This window comes from Lepidochelys kempii, chromosome 18, assembly GCF_965140285.1.
Source record: "Lepidochelys kempii isolate rLepKem1 chromosome 18, rLepKem1.hap1, whole genome shotgun sequence".
Classification (NCBI taxonomy): domain Eukaryota; kingdom Metazoa; phylum Chordata; order Testudines; family Cheloniidae; genus Lepidochelys; species Lepidochelys kempii.
In genome coordinates, this window is record NC_136397.1 from 4,440,831 (window position 1) to 4,462,651 (window position 21,821).

The 21,821-nt window shown below is 52.3% G+C and overlaps 1 protein-coding gene across 3 annotated transcripts in view; it reads right to left on the reverse strand.

Moving 5' to 3' along the window:
• CLDN19 (claudin 19) overlaps positions 1-16,309 on the reverse strand; it is an 86,973-nt gene extending 70,664 nt beyond the window's left edge. The window contains exons 1-5 of one of the 3 annotated variants that reach the window (XM_078849318.1): positions 15,972-16,309; positions 6,862-7,026; positions 3,817-3,901; positions 2,543-2,695; positions 1,322-1,363 (exon numbers count right to left, since the gene is read on the reverse strand). In XM_078849318.1, coding sequence (XP_078705444.1) covers positions 1,342-1,363; positions 2,543-2,695; positions 3,817-3,901; positions 6,862-7,026; positions 15,972-16,194 — 648 coding nt within the window. In that variant the 5' untranslated portion in view covers positions 16,195-16,309 and the 3' untranslated portion in view covers positions 1,322-1,341. The remainder of the gene's footprint in view (positions 1-1,321; positions 1,364-2,542; positions 2,696-3,816; positions 3,902-6,861; positions 7,027-15,971) is intronic. The other 2 variants (XM_073316664.1, XM_073316663.1) reach the window with 2 other exon arrangements.
• Positions 16,310-21,821: the final 5,512 nt, after the last annotated feature.

A 21,821-nucleotide genomic window follows, 5' to 3' on the forward strand; every position in this document is an offset into this window, starting at 1 on the left:
TAACGAGGCAGAAAACTGTAAAACTCAATTTTTTGAGGCCTGGCATAAAAGTATGAGTGTTTCCAGGGGCTAAGTACATTACTGTTTTAACTATTAAGTGTATTAACACCACTGACAGTCATTGAAAGAGTCTGTCTAACCCTAACCATTTATCTACTTTAGGACATTTTCATTATTACTCTCTTGTTAGACAACATGTTACAGCTAAAATAGGGGGTGTCACATATGCAGAGACTGTAGTATACAGTAGTATAAGAGGCTACATGTAAATCTAGGGTTGCAGAAAAGATAGGCTAGGCTATTGTATTTGCAAAACAGTACTTGATGTGGTTAATGACTATATCAACGTATATGCACAAGGGGGCAGAGTTAAGGTTGCACAGGCAATTGGCACTTCTTCACTTAAGTGCTTAACTGTGCAACCTTAGTGACATTCTCCTAACATGGGTCCATCTCCAGGACTTAAAAGTTCCAATTCCAAAACACCTGTAAGAAACTTGTGTTTGTTCTATAATCCTGACCTGTTTGGCTGGATGCTCTCTGAATGCTGACATTCTTCTCTGAAACTACCAGAATCCAGCTGGCTTGACCAAGGGCTGCCAGCTGCTGAGAACCCTTATTCTATATTCCTTCTGATGCTCCTGGTGTAATCTGGGTGTGCTGGGATGCTGGGAGAAGGGGCACTGCCTGAAGATCTACAGGGAGCTTTGGGGCGTTTTGCAGGAGAAGGGGCCTGCTCAGCTGAGCTCCTCACCCGCACTGGAGCAGAGGCCCTGCCGCTGTATCAGAATTCAGATCCAGTCGTCTGACACCTTTTCCATTTGTGGCTCCAAAGCCAGTTAGCAGCAAATGAAACATTTCAAAGCCTGCAGAAGACTTTACAGCCACTTCGATTTTCAGGTTCCTAAGCTCTGTTGTCTAGCTATGCTCCCATGGAGTTTAGGAGCTTCTTAAGCTTCAAGAACTCACCCTCCTCCGGAGCTAGTTTTGCCAGGCCCTTGGTTTCGGGAACTGGTTTGGAGCAGTCACTGGACTAAGATGTTTAGGGTCAGATTTCAGAAGCATTCCAGTGTTCTCCTTTGGAGGCATAGGATCCTCCATTGTTTGTGGAGGAGTTGCTGAGTACAAACCCCTTTTAAAAGTCTGACCTGGACCATGTAGCTAAGTTGGCTACATCCTTCCTAGGATATGTACTTAGCAAAAAGAAAAACCAATGTATTGCACATGCTCAAAACCCAGTTTTCAAATGCTCAGAACTTAGCCAAATCAAAACCCTTCCCCCCCAAACAAGGCCAGATACTCCTGCTCTCTGAGGACTCACCCCATGCCAACTTTCAGTTGTCAAACCTCAGCCAGTTCAGCTCTAAGATAAAAAAAAAGTTTGTCTATAATTGACAGTGGATTTCTTCTAACTCTCTGGGTGCTCAGCCTTGCAAAAAACTTGTTTTGGGTATAAACCAAAGCTGCAGAATTTCAATCTGACAGGCGAAAGCTTTAGAAACACAGGGTGCCTGTCAACAGGATGTATAAAGGTGCAACCTTAGTTTAGTACACATGGCTACTACACCTCTAATGTCAGTAATAAATCAGTGGTAGACTCTCTCCTGGAGTACTGTGTTCAGGTTCAGCCAGGCCATCTGAAGGATAGAGTAGAAAAAGGCTACAGAAGAGCAACAAAACCTTCAGAGGCCTGGAAGGATTAGGAGCTAAAAAAGAGGTGACATGATAAAAGTACCTCGAATGAATAATGGCCCAGAGAACATCTGCCAGACCCTCCTATTTCCCCCCTCGGAAACACAAGAACCAGGGGAGACCCAAGGAAATTAAATACAACAAAATTTAGACTAAGAAGAAAGACTTGTTTTTACACAACACAAAACTCAGTGGGACTCAATGCCATAAGATATCATGGAGATTGAAAATGTATTAGGATTTTTTTTTAAAACAGACATTTATATAGAGAATAGCTGCGTTTACATGAGTTACGATAAAAGTGTATATGGGATGAATCAACCCGCGTCTGCCAGGAATTAGGAAAACACTTCCCCAGTGATGAGTGATGGGTTTTGGCCATTCCTCTGAAGCATCTGGGACTGGCCTCTGTCACAAACAGGACACTGGCCTAGATGAGCCCCAAGTCTGCGCCAGCCTGGTCATTCCTATGTTTCAGTGTTCTAGCTGTTTGGCCGGCCAACATGGCAGAGGCCAAGCAATGCTGGACCGGTGATAAACCTGGCCGTGAGGCCAGCGTAGACGGAGCTAGTAGGGAAGAACCTGACGATGGCTGAAGCAAGAGCTATGTCGAGAAGAACATTTTAGATGCTTCTGCTATAAGTGGAGCTGCCCCCCAGGCTATTAGGGGCGCCCCCGAGAAGTGTGTGTGGTTTGGGAAGGCCCGCCCAAGGCTGCCTGAGCAGCACTGAAGAAGGATCTAGTGTCTGTTGCACTGACGAAGTGGCCGGGAACACCGCGGTCTCTAGCACATGCCTGAGAAGGAAGGGAACCGTTGGGCGGCGGGTGGGAAGGTGGGGGTCAGACGTACTCCCTAGCTGTTGAAGGCTGTGACTGCCTATAGTACTGCTGTCCTCTCCTCTCCTCAGGGGGGGTGGGGCAGGAGCAGCACAGGAAGGAGCCTCCCAGCATGGTCAGGCTGGCAGCTGCCCAGCCAACAAACAAGGCGGAACCAAATTCGTACCTAGTGTGAGAGAGAAAAGAGATGGTGGAAACAAGGGAGAAGGTGGAGGGACTGGTGCTCCACCCCTCTGCCGGGGGCTGGGTGGGAAAGGGACCCCATGCCCATTCACCGACACATCACCCAGATGCCCCACATGGGCACATATGTAGAATGTGGCCCTCTGTCTCTTCTGGGAGAAAGAGGCTGATGGAGCACTGGGCATTACAGAGAGGAAGACAGGCCAGATCTGTTCCAGAGCCAGCGCCCGGACAGAATGCATTGGCTCGCTGATGGACTGATTTCATAATGTCTGGAGGTAGGGGAGGGAACCGGGCTTATTCAGCCTTTTCACACGACACACATCCCAAGCACGCTGAGGGGGAGGGGAGGAGACCCACCTGGCCCCCACAGTGTGGCTCCCCAGGCAGAAGTGGTGTTGGCAGCACAGGCGGTGGCCTGGATGGCAAACGCGGAAATTCACAGCTGACATTCAATCAGGGGGGGCTGCGAACCCCAGTGAGGACAGAGAGGGAGACGCTGCGGAGAACAGCAACAAAGGGTCCCACGTGGGGAAACACAGGTAACCCCTCCAGGGAAATAACAGCTGAAACATGGATACAGTGAGGTGACAGGAAAAGGACCATTTGTGCTTCCTAGGTCCAAGGGAGAATCAGGGCAGGAGGTTGCTGCTGGTAGAACAGGGGCTTGTTTGACAGAGTGACTGAGTCTCCTGGAGAATGTATGGTGGCATATGGGAAGGGGGCTGGCACTGCTGGGGGCATGAACAGAGGGACAGAGGCTTGGGGCAGGGGGCTGGCACTGCTGTGGGCACGAACAGAGGGGCAATAGCACCAGAGGAGAGCATAGGGTCGTGTGAGCCATGGGCTATGGCTAGCTCTGGCAGGAAAGGACAGGACAATGCAGGGAATAACACTGTGTGTACTGTTTCTTTCAATTTCTATCATGAGGCTAGGGAGGAGTGTGGCTGAGACAAATGGGCACCAGATGGCACCATGGGCAGGGGCACCAGGCTCTGAATACGATGTCCGTGGCTGGGTACCTTTGTCACAATGCCACTAATGAGCTAAAACACAAGGAAAATGGCTTCCCCCTAAACAGCCCATTTGTTTAAAGGCACTTACCGGGCATTAACTGGAGTGTTGGGGTTGAAGAATTCATAGGTCACCTGTGTTGCATACCACGAAACAGCTGTTAAGGTGCACAGACCTGGGAATATACAACAAGAACCAAAGAATCAGCTTCCGGAGGCCTTTTGGGGATGTTTTCCCACCATAGACTTTACAATTGAATACAGTCCTTCGCTTTTAAAAGCTATTTGAGCCCTTTAATATTCTATTCTTCATATTCTCTGTGGCTACGAAGTTCCATTGAAGTCCAATGGGACTCTCAGGGCTCGTCTACGGACAACCATGACCCAAAATGACGACACTGGTTTCATTCACACCTTTTGTTATTTTGGTGAACGTTGGTACACAGACCCACCATTACACATGTAATATGAGGTAGGAAGGGACTTTCCAATAAAGGGCTAAAACTGTCACCAGGTTGCTTAGAAACAAGGAAGCAGATTCTAAGAGGCAGCTAGCCAGATAGGAGTAATAGGTAGTTAATGTGACAGGACTAAAATATGCTTTCAGTTTACATATGTGAATAAGAACATGAGAACGGTCACACTGGGTCAGACCAAACCCCAGTATCCTGTCTTCCAACAGTGGCCAATGCCAGGTGCCCCAGGGGAATGAACAGAACAGATAATCATCGAGTGATCCATCCCCTGTCGCTCATTCCCAGCTTCTGGCAAACAGAGGCTAAGGACACCATCCCTGGCCATTCTGGCTAATAGCCATTGATGGGACTATCCTCCATGAATTTATCTAGTTCTTCTTTGAACTGAAGTCAGCTGAGTTACTCCATGTGGAACTGGGACCAGAATTTGGGCCACCATTTTTAAGAGACAAGATCTCTTTGAAGCAGGAACAAATATAAGGTGCAAAACTGTCAAACTACTTCTCTTTCCTGTTGCAAAATGGCCCTAAACAAAGAGGATCCCAGACCAGAAGAAGGTGGTTTGACCCCCCTGTTCTTAGAGACAGCTTTATAACCTTGGGAAAGAAGTGAATCTTTTCCGGACTGGATTCAGAGCAGTACTGAGCACAGATTTGGACTCTACAGGCATGGCAGAATATTCGTTTTAAGAACACCTGGACCTTTGCTGAAATTTTTAATGGGGAATCAACACTTAGAAGGGATGTTTCTAGTGGGTTCCCATCGGGACCCGTTTTTGGCCCAATGCTATTCATTATCTTTATCAATGATCTGGAAGAAAAATGAGGTTTTCAGATGACACAAAGATTGGTGGGTTGGTAAATAATGACACGGATGGGTCAGTGATACAGACCAATCAGATCGCTTGGTAAACTGGGTGCAGTTAAATAACACCATTTATTACAGCCAAAGGCAAAAATCACACCTCAAGGAAACAAGAATGTTGGTCAGACTTCTGTGGTTGGGGAACTGTGTCCTGGAAAGCACAGACTCAAAGTGGGTCATGGTGGGTAACTGGAGCTAAAAGGGCTAACATGATCCTTGGATATATAAACAAGAGAACATAAAGCATCAGTAGGAGGAGTTAATACCACTGTATAGGGCAGGAAAGAGACCAATAATGGGCGCTGTCCAGTTCTGGTATCCTGTTGTGATAACTGGACCTACACATTTACCCTAATTGTGGGTTCAACTGTAAGAGGTGAGTGTAGGTTCGTCAAATGTCACCATAACCTGTAACAACAAATGTTGATGGGGAGAAGTAGAGGAAGTTATTTTCAATAAAGAATCTTACAAACAGGTGCAAGAAAACCAGACAGAGACTGAATTAGTCCAAACAAAAAGGCCTCCACATATAACCCATGTGTTGAGATCATGCCTGGTAGACAAGAAAATCTGGGTCTGAAAATTAATGACTCAAAATAGGTGTGTCAGAAACCAGACCTAATTGGTGGATGAAATAATGAGTGGATAGGCTATTCTGCCCACCATTCCCATTTACAAAGACTCTGGGGGGAGTGGGAAAGAGCAGATGGCGCTACTAAAGCAAGCTTCACCATCATGGCTGCCACCCCATCATCTGCTGGGACCTCCGGCCTAATCCTGAAAGATGTCCTGACCTGACTGGGTCAGAGAAAGGGACCCAGACAACACTGCTTGTCTACCGGCTCCAACTGAATCCCAAACACCACCTGGGATGGAATGGGATCAGACTTTAACAACAACCCAACACTGGTCCTGCAGCAGCATCCAGCCTGGTCTCGGGTATCATTTCTTATTACACTAGTGTCTAGGGGACCTAGGCATGGATGGTTCTATTATTCTAGGTGCTGTACAAACACATGACAAAGAGGTGGCCCTGCCTCAAAGAGCTTTCAATCCAAGTTACACATTCGTAGCCAGGGGCCTCATCTGTACATAAATCGGGGATGGAATTAACTTTACAAATTCCTCACCTTGCACTGAACACTTTCAATAAACAAGCAGGATCACTGGCAGCAGAAGATGCTATTTTCCTGAGGGAGAACCCATGTCAAAGCCAAAAGAACCAAGATGAAACATCCCAGCATTGGCTGGCATCAGCCCATTTCAATGCTGGGCCTCTCCCCTTAGCTGAGAGGCAGGTCTAAAGCACCTGTGCTAAACTGTTATAGCTAAATGGGCCTTCAGCTGAGCCTGCCCGCCTTGGAGAAGCCAGCCGGCTCCATTAGACACAAGTGCCACTTATCTAAACCCCACCCCCTCATCTTACAGTTTTCCACATCTCCCAGAGTAAAAATGAGAGACCCCCTTTTAGAACCACTGAGTAGGTGGATAGGCAGATTTCAGATCCCTGAGGCCATTCTGCTAGACCCACCTATGCCCAGACGTTGTATCTACAGGCATAGCATCTACTAGAAATAGAGGAGAATGTTTATTAACCCCCTGCCTGTGATCACACTCTCTCCTGCAAGGGGAATAACTCACATGGACTTTGAGGCTACCTGCCCATTCAGAAGCTGTGACATGTCATCAGATCTCCTGCCCCACGCTAGTGCTAACCAATATCACAGCAGACAAGTTCAGACTATCATCAAATGGCAGGAGTTTGTGGGTACAGGGGGCTCTGGACTTTGTCTTACCTGCTATGAGGAAGAGAATGCCACCGGCCACAGCAATCCGGCTTTTGATAACAGGGTTCTCGTCCCCCACTTTGGTACATTTCATTCCCACCACACTGACAATGACCCCCACAAAGCCCAGGAGGATAGAAACCACCATGAGCGCCCGGGAGGTCTGGAGGTGAACTGCAAAGCAAGAAAAGTGCAAGTCACTGGTGCTGCAGAGCAGATTAACCATGCAAAGAACCAGAGCCAGAGAAGAGAGGGGGCATCACTGGTCAACAAGACCAGCACCCCGGGGAAGAACAGTGCCTCCCAAGTCCCTGCACTGATGAGTGCAACTATTCGCATCCCTAAGTAGCAGTTCTGAGGTGCCCAGCAGCCCTTCCCCGTGGCCATATTGTCTTGTGGTGTCTAAAGAGCCATTCCCCCAGGTTTGCTGCTCTGTGGCACTGAGGAGCCATTCTGCACAGTGGTAACGTCGTGGCCAATCCTGGAGCTGTTCTCCACCAATCAGGTCACGTCACAAGCACCAGGATCCTCTTCCTTACCAGCCACGCTGCTCTCTGGAGTCCAGAATCCAACCCCGACTCATCAAGCTCCCAGCCCCAGGTGGGGGCTTTGGAGGCTGTGTATATTGGGGGGGATTTAGCCTCAGGCATTGTAACCAGATGCAGTTCCCCCTCCTCTCTTCTCCAAGGGTCACTTCAGGAGTGGAGCACAGCCCTGCAGAGAGGCCCCATCCTGTGATGAGCTGCCAAAATCTTAACAACCGGTTCCCTATAAAAAGTTCTGATGTAAGGGCTGTGCCCCAGTATGTATTTTTGTACCAACAGGGTTACCATACGTCCGTATTTTCCCGTATTTTAAAATTTAAAAATTCCTCCTGGATGGCGATTTAAGAACCAGAAAGCCTGACCTGTCCAGGAAAATACGGGTGTATGTTAACCCTGCCTAAAGTTCTTCAAAAAGATGGGCCTGAGCTAGAAATGAGCTCTGTTTCACAGGTGTGAGGCCCCACCACGCCTTGGGGGTGTGCTAGGGGGACCAGATGTCCGGATTTTATAGGGACAGTCCCGATTTTAGGGTCTTTTTCTTATATAGGCCTCTATTACCCCCCACCCCCATCCTGATTTTTCACACTTGCTGTCTGGTCACTGTGCACATATGTGGGTCCCAGCTGCTCCCTGCCCCCCTCATTGAAGCAGATGTGCAGGGTTACTGCCCTGGGAACTGCAGGGCACCAGTGGACATGGGGCCAGCTGCAGACAGGGGCGTGGGGCAGGGCTAGCTGGAGGCAGGGGGTGTGGGGCTGGCTGCGGGCAGGGCAGGGGGTTCGGAGCTGACTGGAGCCAGGAGGGTGCAGGGGTAGCTGGAGGCAAGGGGGTGTGGGGCTGACTGGAGGTAGGGGCTGGCTGCAGGCAAGGCAGGGGGTTGCGGGCCTGGCTGCAGACAGGGCAGGGGGTGCGTGCGGCAGGGGTTGGCTGCAGGCAAGGCAGGGGGTACGGCAGGGGCTGGCTGCAGGCAGGGCAGGGGGTGCTGGGCTGGTGTGGACAGGGGGTGCGGGGCTGGCTGGAGACAGGGCACGGGGTGTGTGCTGCAGGCATTGACTGGATACAGGGCAGGGGGGGTGTGGGGCTGGTGTGGGCAGGGCAGGGGTGTGTGTCAGGGGTTGGCTGGATACAGGTCAGGGGGTGCGGCAGGGGCTGGCTGCGGGCAGGGGCTGCGGGGGTGGCTGGAGATAGGGCAGGGGGTGCGGGCAGGGAGTGCAGGGGTGGCTGGAGTCAGGGCAGGGGGTGGCTGGAGACAGGGGCTGGCTGTGGGGAGGGGGTTCAGGGGTGGCTGGAGACAGGGCAGGGGGTGGCTGGAGATAGGGCAGGGGGTGCGGGCAGGGGGTGCAGGGGTGGCTGGAGACAGGGCAGGGGGTGGCTGGAGACAGGGGGTGGCTGCGGGCTGGGCAGGGGTGCAGCAGGGACTGGCTGCAGGCAGTGGGTGCGGGGGTGGCTGGAGGCAGGGCAGGGGGTGTGGGGAGGGGGTTCAGGGGTGGCTGGAGACAGGGCAGGGGGTGTTGCAGGGCCTGGCTGCAGGGAGGGGGTTCAGGGGTGGCTGGAGACAGGGCAGGGGGTGTTGCAGGGCCTGGCTGCAGGGAGGGGGTTCAGGGGTGGCTGGAGGCAGGGCAGGGGGTGCGGCAGGGGCTGGCTGCGGGCAGGGGGGTGGGTGCTCGTGGGCAGAGTGGCTCGGAGCAGCCTGAGTAGCAGGACGCAGCCCCGGCCCAGCAGAGCAGCCGGGGACCCACCCGGCAGCAGCGGGAGCCCCAGGGCCAGGGGTCGGGGGAGCAGCAGCACCAGGGCTCGTGCCCAGGGCCAGGCCGCAGCCCACGCGGCTCCCGCAGTGCAGCGCCCCCGGTGGCCGGAGGAGGAATCACATCACTTGATACTCTTGGGGTATCTGGCAGAGCCCCCATGCGGGAGGAGAAAGAAGACTTTCCAAATGTATTATCCCTTATTCCCTTTCAATCTCCCCCTTTCCGTTTCTTATGCAGCCCATTAATTACACTGCCCATTACATGCAGGGGGAGGATCAGTGTGGCCATTAGCTACTTCTGTCCGAGGAGCAGCTGCTAGTCTGGAGTGTTAAATGGTTACTAGAAACTTGCAGTTATCAAACACACACACATCAGCATAGGGGCTGGATTGGGACACCCACTTCTCAGTAACTTCAATGTCAGTTATGTGTCTGAACTCCCCTAAACAGCTTTGAAAATCTCGCCTTAGAAAGGCAGAATTAAGCCTTAGGCTGCAGCCATCTTGGAATAAAAAAGCCCCTGAACTTGTGCAGTGAGACCCTACCCTGGCCATCTTCCAGCCCTGCTCTGTCATCCTTATTCACAAGGGCTTTGAGGGTGTGGAGTTGTAGACAAGGCTGTTCTCGGCCAGTGCCATAGGAATGCACTGAGATTGTGTTCCCCAGACATAAGGGGGAGAGATAGCTCAGTGGTTTGAGCATTGGCCTGCTAAACCCAGGGTTGAGAGTTCAATCTTTGAGGAGGCCATTTAGGGATCTGGGGGAAAAAATGGGGATTGGTCCTGCTTTGATCAGGGGGTTGGACTAGATGATCTCCTGAGGTCCCTTCCAACCCTGATATTCTATGATGGCTCTGGGTTTGTCCCACAAGCTCGTTGCTTAGACTTGATTGTTTTTAACACCTAAAAGCTGGGCTAGAGTTTCAAACCTGCCTGAGTCAGACGGAGAGAAGGGGCCAGGAGGCCATCATGAGCCGCGAATGTGTCATAAAACAGGTGATAAACACCAGCGCAGATTGGTGGGGAAGGAACTGCATGAATTGACCGGCTCCAAGTACTTTCTATGCGCTTGTGAGCTCAGAAAAGATGGACACAAGAAATGTCTTAAAACAAAGTGAAATGCCTAAGTTTGGGGCATGGACCATGGACATTCCGTGAGACAGAAACAGAGACTTCGTCAGGGGCCACCATCTTCAACTGTGGATTCCTGGGAAACGCTCAGAAACACCCCGGTCACCACCCCACGAGCATAGGCGTGCGCACGGGGTGTGCCGGGTGTGCCCAGGCACACCCTAATGCAGGGCAGAGCTCTGGGGGGCCGGGGCTGCATGCTTCCATGGGGCAGCGTGTCTGGCTCTGCGCTGAGCCAAACGCTTCTAGAAGCCTCATGATTGGGGGGCCATGGTGTTGGACAAGGGCCAGGGGCAGTCAGGGGACAGGGAGCAGGGTGGGTTGGATACATAGGAGGTGAGCTGGGCCGTGGTGCCCATGCTTCATGGTTCGGCAGTGTGGGGTGGGGCAGCTCCCCCCTCCCCGGCATCCCTCCGCACACTGCCTCCATCCCCCCTCCCAGAGCTGACCCGGTTCCCAGAGTGGTGGGGGGGCAATGCCAGAGCTGCCTGACTGCGCCTCCCCAGCAGGGAGAGGGAGGGAGCTGCAGGCAGAGAAAGCAGCAGGAGTCTGTCACTGTCAGACACAGATGGGGGGCGGGGCGGCATTGTGGGGGCAAACAGATGGAGCCAGGGGCAGGAGAAAGTAACAGTGATGGGCACCCCGGGGCTGGCATAAAATACACAGTACAGAGAGGGCTTCCTGGGGAGGGGGGGTATACCAACACTCCCTTCCCCCACAGACCAGACCCAGGCTGCAGCTGGCTCTGTCCATCACTCCCCCCACCCCACAGAGACCCACACAACCCTCTGCCCTCCTGGAAGATCCCCACCAGCCCCTGTGCCCCCATCACCCCTCTCCAGAGAGCCCCCCCTTTGTGCCTCCAGAGACAGCTCCCCTCCCCCCTGCTCCCCAGCTCCCTACAATCTCCCCCTTTGCCTTCCCCGTCCCGCCCCCAGCTCATTGGCCAGGAGGCTCCCAGGCTGTTGGCCAGCGCAGCCAATGGGAGCTGCACCTGAGGCAGGGGGCCTGCTTCCAGATGGTGCCTCCACAGCACAGGGAGGGGGAGCCACAGGTGAGCAAACCCCGGTCACCGTCATCACAGGCCCAGCAATTCTCTGGGTATTTAATTTCACTGAGGCAAGTAATTTAATCTACCCTTCCTTTCCAGACAGTTTGTGTCTTTTCTTGTAAGAAAACTTACATTTTCTTTGCAAACAAGTCCAGATATAGTTTTTCACTTGAGAAGTATATTTTCTGGTTGTTCATAAGCTCATTTATTTTGTTAACTCAGTTTCATAGGGAATTTTAAAAGTCACTTGAATTGTAACTCTTTTTTTCCCATTGGTCCAAAAACACATGGAAGATGTGCAGATTTTTATTTCTGTGGGTCAAACCGTGTAGAAATGTAAATGTCAGAGCTAGAAAAGCTCTGCAAGGGTATGGGTCCCTCAGGAAACTGTCCTCAAGTCATTCATTCTTCTGGGCACTCCATTCTATTGTTCCCTCTTACATTGAGAGAGATCAGTGTCTCCACCCACAGGTTTCAGAGTAGCAGCCGTGTTAGTCTGTATTCGCAAAAAGAAAAGGAGGACTTGTGGCACCTTAGAGACTAACCAATTTATTTGAGCATAAGCTTTCGTGAGCTACAGCTCACTTCATCAGAGTAGCTCACGAAAGCTTATGCTCAAATAAATTGGTTAGTCTCTAAGGGGCCACAAGTACTCCTTTTCTTCTTTCCACCCACAGGAAGACTGGGCCAACCCTGCAGCCACTCTGCCTCTACCCTTGTTCTCCGTCTGCTCCCTCTACCAGCCCCTTTGGTCTCCCTGGGATTCCCCCTACCATTACTCCCTCTGGGGCTTCTTTCTCTGGAGCTTCTCCTGAAGTAAAGTTGTCATTACAGGTTCTTATCTCTGTAATGTATTTAATTTTGATGTATTTATTAAGTGTTAATTAATGCACTTTGCACTTCAGCCCTCTGTATAAATTAATCCTCTTCTTTCCATATGTTTTGCCCATAGGGTTTTCGGCAGCCCTAGGTCAGCCAGCAACAGCACTTGCGCCTTTGCAATGGGGTGAAGGAAGGGGACCATGAGATCCCTATTGATGTGCTTTGCAAGAAGTGTTATCCTTACTCAGGGTTTAAATGTGTTTAAATGATATAAGTGCCTTGTAGAATCCCAAAGCAAGCTCATTCTCATTTCTCTTATAATAATCTCACCTACAGTATACACACGTGTTTCATTCATTCTGAGTTGATTTTATTGTTAATTGTTATTGTTATTATTAATGATTATTAACTAGGTTACTGGGTTTTTTCAGTGAGGAAAATCGTGTGCTAAATGTTCGCCTTTAAAAAGCCCCCCTGGGTGCACACGCCCCTGCGCAGGAGCAAGACCATCGGGCGGCTGAACCAGTTCAGTCCGCAGCGGGAACGTCTCCCGTCGGCTGCTCATTTCCTGTTTGGTTGCCAGCCCGTTTTATCTTGGCAGGGAGGGGAAAGGAGCCTGTGATGCGATGCAAACCAAAAAACGCAGCCCGCAGCTGGGAGCCCAAGACTCCCCCCTGCCAGATTTGAAATGCGAAGGTTGCTGGCCCCGCCTGAGCGCTGCACATGGGGCATGTAGGGTGGGGACACGGCGAAGTCCCGCTCGCGGAGGGTGCCCGGGTGCAGGGAGCTACTCCCAGGCAGTCTCAGAAGGAGGCGCTGCTCCCGCTCGCCAGAGCTCAGCGGTGGGTTTGTTAACATCGGCCCGTCCCGGGCCAGCGAAAACCAAGGCGCGCAGCCTCCTATTCCGCAGCCCGAAAACCAGGTTGGAAAATCCCTCCCTGGGGCAAAAATGAGCGATCAGGAGAACCCTGCTCAGAGGGGAGGAACCAGCATTTCCTCTTCTTTGAGCTCCCACTCGATGCAGTGACCCCCGTGTTCAGCGGCGCAATGAACCGCTGACAAGGGGATTGTGAACCGCGAGCTAAGGGAAAGCGCTGCTCGGCTCTGACTGCGGTTACCTCCCCCTGGCTGAGCATTCACACGGCTCCCATAAAGTACAACCCCTCCCCCGCACACACACCCCTTTGGGGCCTGTTTTCATTCATTTGCCTCCTGGTCTCGCGTCGTACCAGGTGGTGGAGGCTGCGTCTCACAACCGCTGTACCAACAAAAGAAGGAGACCCCAGGAAAGGGATGTGAGTTACCAGGATACATTGTGTAAAGAGTTGTCACTTTGGATGGGCTATCACCAGCAGGAGAGTGAATCTGTGTGGGGGGGTGGAGGGTGAGAAAACCTGGATTTGTGCTGGAAATGGCCCACCTGATGACCACTTTAGATAAGCTATTACCAGCTGGACAGTGGGGTGGGAGGAGGTATTTTTTCATATTCTCTGTGTATATATAAAGTCTGCTACAGTTTCCACGGCATGCATCCGATGAAGTGAGCTGTAGCTCACGAAAGCTCATGCTCAAATAAATTGGTTAGTCTCTAAGGTGCCACAAGTACTCCTTTTCTTTTTGCGAATACAGACTAACACGGCTGTTACTCTGAAACAGGATACGAACGGAATCTGCGACTCACTCCTCTCCTGCAAACTAAGCTAATCTCATTTCCCAGCTGGCTTCAAATCTCCAGCAGCTACTAGCAGGGGCAGGCGGGATTTGCTGGGTATTTTTAAGCCCAGGCTTGTGTTAGGGACACAGGGACAAATAGTTTCAACTCTTCTCGTTTAAACAAATAGCTCGTTTCCATTTTAGACATGGCATCTGGCTGGCTCCTGGGAAGGGCTCAGAGCTTTCTCCCAGGGTGCGGCTGCTGTAGCCCAAACTCACTCTTCGAACACTTCTCCGGGTGTAGCCGATTCCCTCCGGGACGTCTGTTTGCAGAAGAGCCCGGGGGTCAGACACGGCCTCTGTCTGCTACAAAAGAGAAAGGCCAGCGGGGGAGAAAGTGCCGCGAACTGCTGAGAACGGAGAGGGAATCCCCAGGCTCCTCGCCCACAGCAGCCCCTTTCTGGGCGCACCATGGGGGCTTTCAGCACAGACACAGCCCGGCTGCGAAGGAAGGCCGAGCAGAGGAGACAAGGAGAGTTTAGTGTAAAGGAGGAGATAGGACGGACTATAACGGGCTGCGAAGGACGTTCCAGTTCACAAGGACTCACTAGTGACATTACAAAGGCAGGGGAGTTTTCAATGAACCAAACGGTGCTTTGACAAGAGTAAAGGGTAACTGTGGGTCACTGTTTGCAGTGCTGTAACCCGTAATTAACGCCCGCTGGACCACTGGCAACTCACCCCTTTCCTTGCAGGGCCGCGGCTTGGCTACACTGAATGCTCCTGCGGCTCGCAGGGCTGCAGCTGTGCCCAGTGTGTGACTCCCTACACCGCCAGTAGGGGGTCTCCCGTCAGATGATCCACCCCTCCCAGATGCGGCGGTAGTGAGGTGGACAGAAGAATTCTTCCTTCGATCTAGCTCTGTCTATACCAGGGTTAGGCCGGCATAGCCACATCGCTCTGGGTGTGGCTTTACACAGACATGCCGATGTCAATTCCCAGGGGAGACCGGCCCCAGGGCGCTGAGGACGAAGCACAAAACCCAGCCTGTGCCAGAGGCCAGAGGCAAAGGGACTGGGTCAGGCGCTTTCTGAACTAGAACAAAGTCCCGAGGAGGACGAGGGAGGAGAGCTTTTCACTCTTGTGCTCCAGGGGCTGATCTGGGCACCAGCTACATTCAGTGTGTCCCAAGATTTTTTTCGGGGCCCTCGGAGTGCAGATGAAAGGGAAGATTTGGCATTTGAGCTCAGCCAGGCACGTCTGACAAGGGGAAAGGGTTGGTCGAGTCTCTGCTCCTGGCTGTGCCACAGACTCCACCTGTAACCTTGAACAAGTCCCACAGGCCCAGATGCTCAAAGGTGTTTAGGCCCCTAACTCCCACCAGGGGACTTTGGGAATCTGGGCCTCAGTTTCCCATCTGTACTCTGGAGATAACAGCCCTGCCCTGCCCCCCGGGGTGTTGTGAGGACAAACACATAAGTAGAGGGGCGGTGCCGGGGCACTGCAGAGATGGGGGCAATACAAACACACGTCAATCCACCCCCACGCCCTACACTGCCGGGGGACCCGCCCCCTCGGCTTCCTCCAGCCGCTTCAGCACGCTCCCGGTCAGGCTCCCTGAACCCGGGCTTCCCCCCGGAATGACAACTCCTTGCTCGGGGGCTGCTCTCCGCGGCATGGAGCGCACCGCAGGGACCCGGCACCCAGCGCCAGTCCTACCCTGGCAGGAACGGCCGGGGCCTGCCGCAGCCACGGGCCAAGCAGACAAGCTCCCGCCGCCCCAGGCTGGCAGGTCCGTAAAGGCCCCCAGCCGCACTCCCACCTGCCCCCCAACTGCAAAGCCCCGAGGCGGCGCCTTCCGCGGGGTCTGAGCGGCGCTGGCCCGGCCCACGGGCAGAGCTTAGCCCTCAGCTGCCCCGCTCCGCGCCGGCAGGGCCGTATAACGCGCCCGGTCCTGTTCGCTCCGGGGCTCCGCCGGCCCCCGGCCCGCTCCAGCTCGCTGCCCCCAGAAGCCGGAACGGGAGCGACCGGACACGGAGCTTGGGCTGCACCTGCACAGATCGCCCCGCTCCCCTGGGCCCCCTTGACCCTTCTCCCGGAGCGCCCTGGGGCCCCGGCTCCCCCCGGCTCCCGCCCGCCCCGCGCCCCTTGTCCGGCCCGGCGGGACTCACCGTCCAGCGAGAGCAGCGAGTCGTGCAGCTTGCATTGGACCTGGCCCGTGCTCTGCGAGGCACAGCTCATCCACAGCCCCTCGTACAGCCCCACGGCCGTGATGATCGCGTCCCCCGCGTACGAGCTCTGCTTCCACTGCGGCAGCGCCGCGCTGCAGATGGTGCCGACCCAGCCGCCCAGCGCCAGGAAATAGCCCAGCAGCTGCAAGCCCGCGTTGGCCATGGCGGCTCCCTCGGGCACTGGGCGCTGGAGCCCAGGGGCAGGCGGCTCCGCGCTCGCTGCCCAGCCCGGCCCTGCGCTCGGCCCCCGACCGCCCTGAGAGGGGCGGGCAGCAGCGCGGCTGTGCCGGGGGCCGCCCCCGCAGGGCAGGAGCCGGCCGGCGCTGCCCGCCCCGCCGCCAACGGGTGGCTGGGGCCCGGCCCTGGGGGCGCTCGGCGGCTCTGCAGCCGGGGTGGGACCTGCCGGGCCACTCCAGGCCGGGGCACGGGGCGGGGGCGCTGGGTCCTTCCCGGCTTGTGAAAGGGGGAAACGGAACAGGAATGTGGATGCCGGAGCCACCCGACCCCGCCCTGAGCCGGGGCTGCTGGGGGAACCCTTGGGGAAGGGGCTGTGAGCGGGCCCCTGAGCAGCGCTCCCGCGGGCTGCCGGTGCTCCGGGGGCTGGTGCTGCCGGAGCAGCGGTTCCCTTCCCCACCACAGCCAGGTGTGGGGGGAGGAGGGAAGGAGCCCTCCTCTCTCTAAGCCTTCCCTTGCTGCACGGGTCAGGGCCGCTTTTCGCTGACACGCCAGGGTTGACCGGGGTCCCCCTGAAGGAAAAGCAGGAGCCGCTGCAGTGCGCGGTTAAGACACGGGCTAGCTAGGCTACCAAGGTCCGGTGATGGGAGGTCAGCTTACAGCCGTGGGAGTGTGTATGCCACTTGGGTCGGTGCATGCCCACTGCTTGGGTGCTTCCATTAGCACTGCCTGAACTACTAGCAGGGATAAAGTGAGCTGAGGCTCAGGAAGGCTCATGTTCAAATAAATCTGTTAGTCTCTAAGGGGCCACAAGTCCTCCTTTTCTTTCTGGGAATACAGACTGACACGACTGCTACTCTGAAACCTGTCACTAGTAGGGGTATGTCTACACAGCAAGGAGAGCCCTGCTGCTGGGCTGTTTCTTTGCTGTGTAGGCTTCCAGGCTCGGACTGCAGAGAACCATAGAAGATTAGGGCTGGAAGAGATCTCAGGAGGTATCTAGTCCAACCCCCTGCTCAAAGCAGGACCAACACCAACGAAATCAGCCCCAGCTCTGGGAACCTTCCATCCCATAGGGCCCTAGAGCCCAGCTGGAAGTCTACACAGCAATGAAACAGCCCCACAGCCCAAGTCAGCTGGAAAGGGCTAGCAGACGATTGAATGTGCTTTTGGTAGACTGAAGGTATGCTGGTGTTCTCCCTTTTGTTCTGTGTGGACTGGTAGGGGTAAGCAGTGCCACATGGTATGTTGGCAGGTTGGGGTGTATGGACAAGTGGGGAGTTCTCCAAGGACTGGAAAGGTTGTTGAGGCCAGGGTCTTTGGACATGTAGGTCAACAATGTTCTGCAACATTTAAGTCTGTTGGCTGAGCAAATCCAGCTGCTAGCGGTGTCCTGACAGTGACCAGGCCCATATGCCACGAGCCTGTTGACTGCAATGGTGCCAGCCGAATTCATCACAGAGTGGTGTGGGACAGTCTCGTATCATGGTGGAAGAAACCAGGTTGTCTTCCCTAGAAATCTTCAGGAGCGGATTGCACACTATCTCCATTAAAGTTTCAAGGGGATAAAAGGGACATCTTTCTTCAGATAAACACAGTGTTCTGCATGGTCCCCCTTGACTAGCCCCAAAAACCAAAGAAATGACAAGTGGTTGACAACTCTACCTCTGTTTGGTCTCTCTCTGCTTGAGCACAGGACACTGCTCTGGGTGGATGTGTAAGCAGACTGCCATTCTACTCTTAGAATTTGTTCCTAACATTTTATTGTGTGACATTATAGCAGTAAAGCAACTAAAACTCAATACCTTGTTCTCTAAACTAGCGGATGAGAGCAGCCCCATTTTTAAGTGGGGAGGGAGAGCAGGAGGAGGGGAAGAGTGAGGGAGAGAGAGAAATGAGGTTTCAGGGAAATGAAAAGCAAAAAACCCACTATAAGGAATAATGAATGTGCACACTTACCTGAGCTCCCTTGTCTTTCATCAGTGGGCCCATCCTCACCCTCCTGCTGGGACTGACCTGACTCTGGCAGCTGTCCTCATCCTCCTCCTCACTGTTTATGGCAGGGGGTCTCTGCCTTGGGTTTCTCCAAAGTGTTCACACTCATCTGCTGGTTCACACTCATTTGCGGTGCATCATAAAAGCAGCAGGTCTAAGCACCAGCACCAGTGAGTGGGGACTGGGAATCAGCTCCCTGACACCACCAGCCTTTCAGACACTCAAGCACTCTCCTCTGGTCTATGCCAGCCCTGTCTCCACCTTGCAGGTTAACAACAGGTGCACCCCTGTCCTCGAGTCCCTTTGAATCATTCCCCTGTGATATTCAGCCCCTGACACTGGCTACTCACAGAAATCCCACATCCTCTGCCCCCAAGAGAGCAGTGTACTCCAGTTTACCAGTTTCATCTGAAATCACCACTCCTGTGAACTACACAGCACATGTAAGCACTTATACTAAAACAAAAGTAGGGTGTTACCTAGAAACAACATTCCACACAAAGATGGACGACAAGCCGTCAGGAACAGTATCTCCGATAATGTCACGGCAAACCTGGTGGCTGAACTTTGTGACTTTGTCCTCACCCATAACTATTTCACATTTGGGGACAATGTATACTTTCAGATCAGCGGCACTGCTATGGGTACCCACATGGCCCCACAGTATGCCAACATTTTTATGGCTGACTTAGAACAACGCTTCCTCAGCTCTTGTCCCCTAATGATCCTCCTCTACTTGCGCTGCATTGATAACATCTTCATCATCTGTACCCATGGAAAAGAAGCCCTTGAGGAATTCCACCATGATTTCAACAATTTCCATCCCACCATCAACCTCAGCCTGGACCAGTCCACACAAGAGATCCACTTCCTGGACACTACGGTGCTAATAAGCGATGGTCACATAAACACCAACCTATACCGGAAACCTACCGACCGCTATTTCTACCTACATGCCTCCAGCTTTCATCCAGACCACACCACACGATCCATCATCTACAGCCAAGCTCTGCGATACAACCGCATTTGCTCCAACCCCTCAGACAGAGCCAAACACCTACAAGATCTCTATGAAGCATTCTTACAACTACAATACCCACCTGCTGAAGTGAAGAAACAGATTGGCAGAGCCAGAAGAGTTCCCAGAAGTCACCTACCACAGGACAGGCCTAACAAAGAAAATTACAGAACGCCACTAGCCATCACCTTCAGCCCCCAACTAAAACCTCTCCAACGCATCATCAAGGATCTACAACCTATCCTGAAGGATGACCCATCACTCTCACAGATCTTGGGAGACAGGCCAGTCCTTGCTTACAGACAGTCCCCCAACCTGAAGCAAATACTCACCAGCAACCACACACACCACAACAGAACCACTAACCCAGGAACCTATCCTTGCAACGAAGCCCGTTGCCAACTGTGTCCACATATCTATTCAGGGGACACCATCATAGGGCCTAATCACATCAGCCACACTATCAGAGGCTTGTTCACCTGCACATCTACCAATGTCATATATACCATCATGTGCCAGCAATGCCCCTCTGCCATGTACATTGTGGCCAAGCCGGACAGTCTTTACATAAAAGAATAAATGGACACAAATCAGACGTCAAGAATTATAACATTCAAAAACCAGTTGGAGAACACTTTAATCTCTTTGGTCACTCAATTACAGACCTAAAAGTTGCAATTCTTCAACAAAAAAACTTCAAAAACAGACTCCAAGGAGAAACAGCTGAATTGGAATTAATTTGCAAACGGGATACAATTAACTTAGGCTTGAATAGAGACTGGGAGTGGATGGGTCATTACACAAAGTAAAACTATTTCCCCATGTTTATTTCCCACCCCCACCTCCCACTGTTCCTCAGACGTTCTTGTCAACTGCTGGAAATGGCCCACCTTGATTATCACTACAAAAGGTTCCCCCCACCCCCACCCCCCACTCTGCTGCTGGTAATAGCTCACCTTAAGTGATCACTCTCCTTACAGTGTGTATGGTAACACCCATTGTTTCATGTTCGCTATGTATATAAATCTCCCCACTGTATTTTCCACTGAATGCATCTGATGAAATGAGCTGTAGCTCACGAAAACTTATGCTCAAATAAATTTGTTAGTCTCTAAGGTGCCACAAGTTCTCCTTTTCTTTTTGCGAATACAGACTAACACGGCTGCTACTCTGAAAAAAGAAACAAGAGAGTGGTGGAAGCAAACGGTTACAATATAAAACAATAAAACACAAACCTGATTCTATACTTATTAATAGTTACCTTTCTTATCTAATAAAGTTCACTCTGTTGCAGAGGTGGCTGGCTTCACAAGAACCAGGATCCAGTTTTTCATGAAAACATTCCCCCTTCCCAAGGTGTCTCCTCAGTGAAAAGATATAGAGGGCCTTTCCCCCCCGCTGTATTACACTGGAACTGTCTCTGGTCTCTATTTATAGACAGGGTGATCCCCTGTATGTTCTAATGTTTCTTTTTTTTTTTTAAACCTCAATTCTGGCAATTGTTCCAGTTGTCTCTGATGGCTTTCCATTGATAATCTTAGAATGGAGCAAGGCTAGCCAATTGAACCTTGCATTGCATCACTGGCTAACCAGGGTTGGGTGACAACTCCCTCCTTCCTGAATGGGCTATCACAAAAACATACTATCCTGGGAACTAACTTTTACTCTAAGTCCATAAAGCAGACTTGCAGTATAATTTCATTATTTCTGAAATATTACCTGTACATGCATCTCACACTGATTATGAATCTTGACAAGTTACAAGCTTTCAGTAGTTACCTTACAAGTTACTTTATATGGATAAATATTCTTCAAAACATGTGTTTGGTGTCAATGAGTTTGTGAGAGTTGGGGTCTGAAAAGAAGAGGGGACCCTTTGCCAAGGAACCTCTGTGTAATAGTGACCCCTGGGCAGTGGAGTTCAAAACTGTGACCAAAGTGGTCACTGTTGAAGGAACCAGGGCATTCTGGGACAGCTGCTAGAAGACTGTTAGAGTTGACACAACTAATGCAGTGTCTACACTCACATTTCATCAACCTAAATAGGTAATAATAATAAGTCAATCATGTCTCTGTGCTGTATGGGTATGTCTTCACTACCCACCAGATTGGCAGACAGTGATTGCGGATGATACTAAACTGGGAGGAGTGGTAGATACGCTGGAGGGGAGGGATAGGATACAGAAGGACCTAGACAAATTGGAGGATTGGGCCAAAAGAAATCTGATGAGGTTCAATAAGGATAAGTGCAGGGTCCTGCACTTAGGACGGAAGAACCCAATGCACAGCTACAGACTAGGGACCGAATGGCTAAACAGCAGTTCTGCGGAAAAGGACCTAGGGGTGACAGTGGACGAGAAGCTGGATATGAGTCAGCAGTGTGCCCTTGTTGCCAAGAAGGCCAATGGCATTTTGGGATGTATAAGTAGGGGCATAGCGAGCAGATCGAGGGACGTGATCGTTCCCCTCTATTCGACATTGGTGAGGCCTCATCTGGAGTACTGTGTCCAGTTTTGGGCCCCACACTTCAAGAAGGATGTGGATAAATTGGAGAGAGTCCAGCGAAGGGCAACAAAAATGATTAGGGGACTGGAACACATGAG